Raw genomic sequence first — 11,373 nt, 5'->3', positions numbered from 1 at the left:
GCTTGTTCATACTTCCAGCCCAATACCTCGTGGCAATCCACACATTATATGTCAACAATTTTGCATAGCTCGAGTACAAATTTCCCTTCCTCGTACTTCTGCGATGGCTAAACAACTTGCTCATACTTCCATCCCAATACCTCGTTGCAATCCACACAGTATATGTCAGCAATTTTGCATAGCTCGAGTACAAATTTCCCTTCCTTGTACTTCTGTGATGGCTCAACAGCTTGTTCATACTTCCAGCCCAATACCTCGTTGCAATCAACATAGTATATGTCAGCAACCGAGCAGTACACTCCTCCTCCAATTGCTTTTCAAGACTATGCATGGTATTGTTCATCTTTGATTCAACCATTTCAGTTATTCACCTGTGTTGCTCCTTGAAAGATAACCTCTGCACTTGTTCTTTCAACTCATCAGCTACCCCTTGATTTAAATCTCCGAGCAAAGAACTAACCTCCAACGAGTCATTACAGAGCTTCATCTTCTTTACTTCCTCAAATAATTCACTCGTATATGGTTTTCCACCAGTCGTTTGTACAACCAAATTCACATGGAAAAGAAGTTCTCTATATTGTTCATCAACTTTCTTCGCTGGATCTTAAGTTTTATTGTCAAAAAGCACTTGTCTATACCCACACATCTTAAGAACTTCCTTTAAATCCTCATGGCAGGAACAATCTAAGTGATGATTCAGAGAGTCATTATCTTCGAGCTTATCCCCTCTAGTGTAGACGACAATTATGTAATCACTAATTTTGGTCCCAAAGAGCTTCTTAAAGTAATGGATAGCAGCCTGTTCTTCTTTTGAAACGCTAGTTCGTACAAACAAAATAAAAAGAACAGTGTGGACACCATCACCGACCAAATCAATGCATTTACCAATTTCATTTACAACTAATCCAACTTCAGCATTAAAATCAAATTCAGGGGTATTGATCACATCAAGAATCTGCCCATCTTCTAATCGAGTCCTCTAAATCTCACATGTTCTTGTAACACCACTAGAGTTAGACCTCAACTGAAATGCATTTCTACCAAGAATGCTATTGTCTGTGGGACTTTTTACTTCACCTATACACCCAATCATAAGTACTGTCTGAGTTTCATTTTCAATAAACTCTCAATCATCACTGACTGAACTTCCTCCCATCTTATCTTATCATATTAAATTACCTTAAGCAACAAGTCATCTAGAGAGAGTGAGGCTCTTGTTATTCCTATTATTCATGTTAAAATTTATATAAATGTACTGTTTATCTTTATTTACTATGATTTACTTAGAAAATTAACGTGTTTTGGAGTTTGGACATAAAAACGATGTAGTCATATAAATAGTTACATATGCTGCTACTCAAAGGAAAAAGTAATATTGTTTAATTAGAGTAATATATCGGTGTACGTTCATTAAGATAAGCGATTTCTAATTTTGTTAGTTTTTTCTTTATGCATTACTTTGAGACTGTGAGTTACTTATTTCGAAATATAAAATGATGCTAGTAATCTTTTATTTTTTATTGTGCCATTTGATTGCATATTTTTTCCAACAGATTGTGTTTCATTCATCTTTGTAACCCAAAAAAGTTACAAGTGATTTGAGCGAGCAATGTAATAAGCTTCCACATAAGAGAATTGATACTCCATATATCTTATATAATGTTAAGACACGTTAAATGCAACATGGAGAATAATATCTATACAAGTAACATATTCCTCCAACAATTTAAAATATTAGTATTGAGGATAAAAATTCAGCCTAGCAAGTCTTCTTCTTTGTGTTCTTACCGAAGGAACTTTCCATCTATCCATATTCAAAAGTCCCTTGATTTCTTTAGGGAGTATGTTGAATTTAGTGTATATCTGAACTTGGTTTCAATTATGTTCTAAAGAAGACAACCTACCATCCATTTTGTTAGTTTCATGGTGCATCTGATTGTAACAAGTTTTGTAGATCTTATTATTTTTCTTATTCTTTATATTTTTTTATAAATTTTGTATGTAATTTTCAAGGTTATGGCTCCTAGTAAGCAATGGATGACACTTGTTGACAATCGGCTCGATGAAACCTACTTAGTTGGTGTGCAAAAGTTTTTGGATTATGTTTTTCAAAAAACAGGAGAGGAATATGAAATACGATGTCCATGTGTCAAATATTGCAATACAACTTTAGGGACTCGTGAAATAGTTGAGACACATTTGATAGTATATGGAATAATTCAGAATTATACTTTTTGGTATCACCATGGTGAACGTTTGGGTGAGCCATTGTCAGAATTTGAACATGAAGATGAAGGTGAAGATGAAAATGGCGATGCAGTAGAAGAATGTGAGAGTGAGGATGAGGTAGAAGAGTTGTTGAGAGATTCATATCCTAATCAAGATGGAGGAACTACAAACACTGATTGTGATGATCTACTTGAGGAGGAACCAAATGTTGAAGAAAAAATTTTTTACAACTTATTAAAGGATTTCAAGCTGGCACTATACAAAAATTCAAAAGCTTCAAAACTTTCCACTTTGATTAAATTGTTTCACATCAAAAGTATGGGTCGTTGGAGTAATACGTCATTTACAATGTTATTGAAATTGTTAAAAGAAGAGTTGTTGCCTGATGAAGCCAATTTGCCAAACTCATATTATGAGGCAAAGAAGATAATTCGAGAACTCGGGCTTTCTTATGACAAGATTGATGCTTGTACTAATGATTGCATGTTATACTGGAAGGAGGATAGCCTACTTGATTCTTGCAAAGTTTGTGGGGCGTCCAGATGGAAATTACATACACATAGTGGCGAAACAAGGAATAAAATAGGTAAAAAGATAGCTTTAAAGAGTTTACGCTATTTTCCTTTAAAGCCTAGACTTCAAAGGTTGTTTATGTCTACAAAGGCATCTACTCTTATGACATGGCATAAGGATAAAAGAGTTGATGATGGGATAATGAGGCACCCAGCTGATTCAATGGCATGGAAGTCATTTGATGAACTTCATCCTTCATTTGCGGCCGAGCCTCGTAATGTTCGACTTGGACTTGCTAGTGATGGATTTCAGCCATTTCGGAATTCAAAATCCTCACATAGCATTTGGCATGTGGTTCTTCTTCCTTATAATTTACCTCCTTGGTTGTGTATGAAACAAGAAAATTTTATTTTGTCAATGCTTCTTCCTGGTCCAACTGGTCCATGAAATGCAATTGATACATATCTTCAGCCTTTAATAGAAGAGTTGAAGGAATTGTGGGATGTTGGTGTTGAGACTTATGATGCATCTGCTAAACAGAATTTTAAATTGCATGTTTCTTTGTTATAGACCATCAATGACTTTCCAGCTTATGGAAATTTATTTGGATGGAGCACCAAAGGAAAATTGGTATATCCATGTTGTAATAAAGACACTTCCTCAACTCGTTTGACTAATTGCAAAAAGCAATGTTTTATGGGTCATCGGCGTTAACTTTCTCATAATCACAAATGGAGGAATGAGAAAGAGTCGTTTGATGGTACAAATGAGACAAGGCCCCCACCAAAAGTGCATTCTGGTACAGAGATACTTAATCAAGTGGAAGATCTTGAAGGGCTACAGTTATCAAAGGATCCAAAGAAAAGGAAGAAGATCTCACATGAAAATCGAAAGGATAATTGGAACAAAAAAAGTATCTTTTTTGAACTTCCATATTGGAAGTGTCTCTTGTTGCGACATAATTTGGATGTTATGCATATTGAAAAAAATATATGTGATAACATTATGGGGACAATCATGAATGTAAAAGGAAAGACCAAGGACACAATTAAAACTCGGCTAGACTTGCAAGAAATGAACATTAGGCCGGAATTGCACCCCATTCAAAAAAGGGAAAAAAATGAAGTTTCAACTGCTTGTTACACATTGTCTCATGAAGATAAGCACAAATTATGCCTTTTCTTAAAGAATCTAAACGTTTCTGATGGATTTTCATCTAATATTTCTCAATGTGTGAACCTGAAAGATCACAAGATATCTGGGTTAAAAAGTTATAATTGTCATGTTCTTCTACAACATCTACTCCCACTTGCACTTCGTGGTATGTTGTCAAAAGAAGTATGTGCACCTCTTATTGAGTTATCTTTTTTTTTTAGTGTGCTTGGATCAAAGGAGTTGAACATAGATAACTTGGAACATATTGAAGCACAAATTCCCATAACACTTTGCAAATTATAAAAGGTCTTTCCTCCTTCATTTTTTGATGTCATGGTTCACTTACCTATTCATTTAGCTACTGAAGCTAAGATTGCTGGACCAATTCATTATCGATGGATGTACCCCGTGGAACGATGGTTATATTTTTTGAAATCTCTCATTGGTAATAGGGCATGTCCTGAAGATTGTATTGCAGAAGGCAACATTGCACATGAATGTATGACCTTATGTTCAAGGTATCTACATAGAATTGAAACAAAATTCAATCGGCCTGAACGAAATTATAATGGGGGTCAAAAGCAATCTACTGGAGGTTTATCTATGTTTTGTCAACCTAGAAAAATTCTAGGAGCTAAATCTCCATTTGAGCTTGAAGCAGATGAGTTAGAACAAGCACATATATACATACTAAAGAATTGTGATGAAGTCTTGTCATATCTCAAGTATGGATATTTCTTTCATATCAACTTATTACTATTATTGTTTTCTTTAGGATAATATTTTTTTATATGAGATTTATAGTCTACTTAAATTTTGTAGAGAGTTTGCACAAACTCATGAGAATGCTCGATACTTGTCTGATGCAGAATGGAACCATCAATTTATTGAATGGTTTAAGGATAGGGTGAGTAATAAATAAATATCAAATTTGATATTTTAATAGTAATTCTAAAGTATTCGACATAATCTTTATTATAGGTCACACAATTGCATAAAGGAGATAATAGTCGTATCATGGAAGATCTACTCTCACTTTCACGCGGTCCAACCCAATATTCTACGCGTTCTAATGGTTATATTGTTGATGGATATAGATTTCATGTAGAAGATTATGATAAAAAGTTAAGGACTCGAAATTGTGGTGTTATTGTAGTGGGTGAGAATGATAAAGATAGTGACATCCTTGATTACTATGGAGTTTTAACAGATGTGATTGAGTTGCAATTTGTCATGGATAGAAAAGTGATTTTATTTCGATGTAATTGGTTTGATGTGTATGATGAAATAAGAGGAGTTAAAAAAGATGAATATGATTTTGTGAGTGTTAATCCTGGTAGATTTTTGAAAACAAATGAGCCGTTTATTTTAGCGGATCAAGCATCTCAAGTGTTTTATGCTAATGATAACTCCAACAAAGGTTGGCAAGTAGTGAGGAAGACTCAACCTCGTGATTCCTTTGATATTGTGGAACAAATAGATGATGATACTGTAGAGTTAGGAAGCTCTTCACAAAAGAAACGAAAACGAACTAATGAGGTGAAGTGTGTTTTTATGAATTAATATATTTGTTGTTACATGTTATGGAGGCATGATTTCCTGATTACTACATTGTCACACATTTTTTCTTATTATGTTTTACTTTTGGCTCTTTTTACAGTATCAATATGAAATCAATGAAGCTTGAAAATGAGGTTGATTCATCTATATTGAAGAGTACTATCAAATATACATTCGTCGCTCCTGGTGCTATTGGAAAAGGACGAGGACGAGGGCAAGGTCTTAAATCTTTGGGTGAAAAAGGACATATGACAACTAAGAGGCTGATTTCTGATAAATCTAGTGATCTGGTTGAACATTATATCAGAGAAATTGAAACAAGTAAGATAAATCAAATTGAAGGTTTTTGTTTTCAACTTGTCTGATTGTTCTTTGTGTGCCATATTCAAGAACTTAAAGGGACTAGATGCAACCGTTATATGAGCTTAAATGCAGATTGTTAAACTGAAATGCTAAAAGAAGCATACTTGTAACATTTTTCTTCCCCTTGGCGAGTCGACAGTGAAAAGCAAGCACCTTAGTCCTAGAGGAGAGAAACAAAATAATATTAACTTTGTGCCTAGTTAAAGAAAAAAATGAAAAATGAGGGAGTACTTTTATTGTTATCTTAAAATCATTAGAGTTGTATCTATTGTAGTTTTATCATGATTGTCTATTTAAATTCTCTTACTTGTTAAATTGTGATTCAAATGAATGACAGCAACATCAAGTCTCAGAGATTTATTTTATTACATGGCTGAAACCAACTGCTAATGTATTGATAATATGATTTTTCCAGGTTCTATAGGAGAGGGTCGAGGACAAGGGCTCAAGAAATCTACTGTGTACACTAGTCAAGGAATGGAAACGATGCATAAGAAATCCATAGCTCTCGAGAAAGAGAACATGCAAATTAATACTCCGACTTTTGCATCTACTCATCAAGTTAAGCAATACACTCAAAAAGTTGAAAAAAGTAAGTTTGTTTCAGGTACTTCTGTGTACTAGTGTTGCATCCTGTTCTTAAAAAAAATTACTCCAGGTGCTACAGGAAAGAAACTAGAGGAAAGACATGGATCATTGAACTCCTCCTTAGGGGTTTCTAAATATGATGTGGGAGCATTGAACAAGAGTACTCTATATGCTAATCAAAAAATGCAAACTCCTAAAAGAACAAGAATGAATTTTACCACGTCTTCTAGTCAAGAAATGCAAACAATAGATAGATTGGTTCTTCAGAAAGAGGATATGCAAACCAATGGTACATTGCCTCCATCTGCTGATCAAGTTATGAAACACTCTCAATTAGCTGAAAAATGTATGATACTTTGAACTCGTATGCTATTAACTTAAAAAACTGAATTTTATTGCTATAGTATTACCAAATTATGCAATTTTAGGTTCATCTAATCCTAGAAAGGAAAAAAGAATACGAGAGAGCAACAAGTGCAAAGAAGTTGTTTCACTTGAAAATGGACAAAAGTTGAAAGTAACCTTTTACAATAATCGAACGGTTGGAACAAACAGCAATCTGTTTTCGAGGCATTTGGGAAAGATTGTTCGTGATCGTAATATTTGCCCATTGGGGGTATCATCTTGGAATGATATTAAGCAAGAAAAATTGGATCACATGTGGGCTGCCGTTGAGGTAATAAATGTACACCTTATTCAAATCTTTCATTTATTGAATAGATGATCTTGTATTTCCACAGAACTTGAGACTTACAAAGGACATTAGATTTTATTAAAGAACATTGAATCAAAGAGAACTCTCTGTTATTTAAATAATTCTTCTATTTAAGTCAAGTTCAAAATATGTTATTTCAACTAAATTCTATGTTGTTTCATGGAACTGCTATCCTTGTTGACCAAATATATATCACATGATCCTGCACTATAGATTGTCACATGATAGGTGATGAACCATGAATCATGAAGGAGAAAAGAGGACTGTTTTTTATTAAAACTTAAATGAAAAGTCTTTACCCTTCTCTACATAACCCACCAGTTGATCTTAGCTAAAAAGGCGAGGAAAATACTTCGTAACCTTACAGAGTCCACATCCTAATAAACTTAGGATTGTAGAAGAACTATAGCTCACGAGACTTCCCTGTCTGTTTATCTTGTTTATTACAGAAGCTCTGCTTATTCTACTAGAAATAGAGCTTTTTTTCATCTTGTTGTCCTTTCTTGTTACTTCTCTGTTTGTAATAACTCAATTCATGTTTCGATTATTATAGAATAAATTTGAAAGTGTTGACATGAATGATCATCGTGATCATGTCTTGGGATGGATGAATGAACTATGGAACAAATGGAGAGGATACCTGCATGTTAAATATGTGAAGGATAAGCCAATTCAACAGTCTCTTAAGGATATACCAAAGGGAGTAGACAAAAAAGAATGGGAATGGTTAGTAAAGGAACATTTTGCTTCTGAAAGTTTTCAGGTATGCTTCTGAAAAGAACATGAGATCTTAGATGTTTTAATAATTTTATTATAATTGTTTTTATTAAGCTTATTATTTCACAAATACAGGCAAGAAGCGGCAAAAATGCAACAAACCGAGCTAAGTTGAAGATGCTTCATCATATTGGTAGCAAGCCTATTCGAGAGATTATTTATCAATAGGTATTATCATAAAAATATTTTCCTAAATAAAATACTTACAAGGTATATATTATTTGACATATTTGACTTTGATGTAAAGGGCTGGAAAGATGGCAATCCACCAAATTTGGCGACTATTTTCTTTGAGACTCGTAAGAAAGATAACAAGCTTGTTGAACCTGAAGCAATTGAGAAACATGTACGCTTGGTAAATTTAATACGTTATTTACCTTAAATTGGTATGTGTTATGAAAGAAAATGTTCTTTGATATACTTGTTGGCTCAGCTCGAAGAAATGGTTCAAGTTGATCCATCGATACCTAGCATAGAGATCGTTGAGAAATGTTGTGGACCTCAAAATCGTAGCCATGTATTTGGATTTGGGGGTGGAGTAAAGGTGAAAGACTTGAAAGGTGGAACTTCTTCAAAGGCTGAATTATTGTCCGCACTACGATCAACTCAAGAGGATAACAAATACTTGAATGAAGAGAACAAATCCTTGAACAATCGCTTGTCTACCTTAGAAGATGAGATGAAAGAAATAAGGAAAATGCAAGAGTTATTCGCTGCTCAGCAATCACATGTTCCACCTGCGACATCGCCCATTTCAACTGATCAATTACCAATATTTTCTGCTAACCAAGTAAGTAAAAATACACTTCTCTGTTGGAGATTGTAGAACTGGATGTAGTGAGATCTCTGTCCTTTTTACGGTTGAAAATTATCTTCCGAATTGTTGTCTGGAGGCCCAGGGGTTGATCGACTACATGCTCACTGTTCAACTCCAAAGCTAACTGTAGATGTTTTTGATTTTTAATCATAGTAAGTAAGCTAGTAGACTTATTTATATGATTGATCCCCGGCTGCTCGTTTTCGACAAGTTCTTCATTTGGGTAGGTAGTTTGAATTTTTTCCTCAGAGATGTTAGAAAAATAGCTATTTTCAGCTTGGTACCACTGTAATTCAGCTGATTATTGTTATTTTCTGCCTCAGTATGTCCATTAGGTTGCCACTCGTTTTCTGACTCAGGAGTTTGTTGTTTTTCTATTTCATCTTCCTTGTCGTGGTCATGCTTATTTTGTCTCTATTTCTTTCTTTTTTTTTATTCTAGAGATAGTTGGTTTGAACATGACCTGAGAGGTTAATGAAAACTAAAACATCTTAACATTGTTGGATTACAGTCTACATCTTCATATTTTCGGGCATGTTTAGCATGTTCCAACAAACTGTAAAAGGTTAATGTATAAGACGATCTATTTTGTAAACAAATTTGAGAACTTGAGGCTTCATTCTAACAACACACAAACAAAATTTGTATGAGCATTATCCACTCACATGCTCAAGTTCCAAGACAATACTACAATGTTCTCATGAATTAAGGAGAGAATATGGAAGGGACTTGTCAACAGTAAGTAACAAGACATGTATAAGCTTAGAGAATATGTTGCAATCAAACATTCTTCCTCCTGATCTTTCCATTGCCATGATTCTTCTTCTTAGCTATTTTAAGCTTCTTTTTCATCTTCTTTCCAAGAGGTTTTAAAGATTTTGAACTTTGATTACTAACAGCCATCTCCACATCCATTTTAGTATCGTCGTACGTAAAAAATAGAGGCAGATGTATCCATGGTTACAGGCTGAAGGGAGACATAACAATAAACTTAGGAGCAGCAAGGTCAACTTCTTGGGCAGCAAATTTAGCAACTTCATTCTTAAGAACAGTGAGTTGACTTAGGAACAGTAAGATCATGAACTCTGATTTTTCTAGCTCTGGTTGCTCTGTTCAGCTTTCCCCTCAATTATATTGATAGATTTGTTCTTTTTATCCTCCTTTTCAGCCTCATTGATCCCCCAGATATGGTCGAACCTGGCAGGACTCTCACATGAGAAGTAGCATTCACTGATGAAGACCTGTATTGTGGCTCCATAGGGTGGAGCGTTTAGTTAACTCTCTAAGAAATGATTGTTGTAGATTAACGTATAGAATACGTAAGGAGAGAAAAGTGTAGGAGGGAGAATTTTCTAAACCATAACTACTATTAGTAAAAAAACTAATAAAAATTAATCAGTTCATTAGTTTCTATTGTCTACCAAATTCCATTTAGTTTTTTTTTTTTTACTTGTAATAAAACACCTTTTCCCAGATATAATTTGATTTGTTGGGGTAAAAACCTTAGAGCTTAAGTACAACCAGCTCAACTGTTTCTAGGGGGGAAATGAACTTGAAGAGGCAAATCATATCTTTATATGAGATTATTGTTGGACCAAATCTTTTGAGAAGGTTCTAAACCTTCACACAAGCAAGCACGAGAGAAGGAGAGCACAATGGTACTTCTTCCGTCTGCCTTTCTCCACTTAGATACCAAACATGATTGACAACAAGATCAGAAACTCATGAAGCAACTAAGGATCATCATCATAAGCTTCATTTAAAGCTGGTGAAGAAAAGAGTTCCAAAATAGAAAATCCATTGGTTTGAAACTCAACCAACTCAGATAAATCAATTTGTTGTCCACATATGATATTTCCCCTCAAATCCAAATGCTCCAGTTTACCTTTTGCAGCTTTTACAGTAGAGGAAAGGATTGACAAAGATTCTTTGGGCATAAAGTTGTATTTTATGTTTACTGTTGAAAGATCTAGAGCATGAGAGAAAAGCTTTGACATAAATCTTTCAATTTCAATTCCATTTAGTTGTAGTTCTTGAAAATAGATTTTTGGTCTTGGTTAATGCATCTCAATGTTTCTCTAATTGATTTTTCTTATCCTCTTGCAGCTTTTGTTGATGTTTCTGGACAACACTCCATGGATAGACGATTGAAACTTTTAACTTTTTGCCAAGCTTTTGTTGATGCGCGAGCTCCTTATTAGTTTAGTACGACTTTGTGTTTTGCAAAACTTGATATTATAGTATAGTTTGGATATTAGCTATGTTTTTTTGTTAAGCAAATATTGAAACTAAAATCATGGGAGTTAGCCAATTTATTGTAATTAATGGTACACTCTTGATCTCTAACTTTTTGTCTCTTCTATATATATTGTTATCATCTTTTTGTATAGAAATTTTTAGTAGCAAATAATATTTGTGGATGATATCAATTGCTCTAGGACCATTGGTGGTAAATTAGAGACCAATATTATTGCTCGCCCCTAAAGGTCAATCTAAGACGAAAAATGGTGCTCGTCTCTAATGATTAATTTAGGATTAGAATAACTTGATCGTCACTAAATCTATTTTAGGACTAGGTCACTGAACGTCCCTAAATGTATTCAAGGACCGGGTCGTTGATCGTCGCTAAATCTATTCTAGGACCAAGTTGTTACTC

The 11,373-nt window shown here is 34.3% G+C and overlaps 1 protein-coding gene and 1 pseudogene across 1 annotated transcript; one reads left to right on the top strand and one right to left on the bottom strand.

Moving 5' to 3' along the window:
- Positions 1-26: 26 nt before the first annotated feature.
- Positions 27-1,156, bottom strand: LOC125850807 (immune-associated nucleotide-binding protein 9-like; annotated as a pseudogene).
- Positions 1,157-2,016: 860 nt separating this feature from the next.
- Positions 2,017-3,189, top strand: LOC125850806 (uncharacterized). The gene has a single exon (XM_049530643.1). It carries the CDS (start codon positions 2,017-2,019, stop codon positions 3,187-3,189), a length of 1,173 nt encoding a protein of 390 aa, XP_049386600.1.
- Positions 3,190-11,373: the final 8,184 nt, after the last annotated feature.

This window comes from Solanum stenotomum, unplaced genomic scaffold, assembly GCF_019186545.1.
Source record: "Solanum stenotomum isolate F172 unplaced genomic scaffold, ASM1918654v1 scaffold19356, whole genome shotgun sequence".
NCBI lineage: Eukaryota > Viridiplantae > Streptophyta > Magnoliopsida > Solanales > Solanaceae > Solanum > Solanum stenotomum.
This window is presented reverse-complemented; position numbering and strand designations above follow the sequence as displayed.

Coding starts and splice junctions, on each gene's coding strand:
- LOC125850806 (XM_049530643.1), top strand. CDS start 2,017: ATGGCTCCTAGTAAGCAATGGATGACACTTGTTGACAATCGGCTCGAT.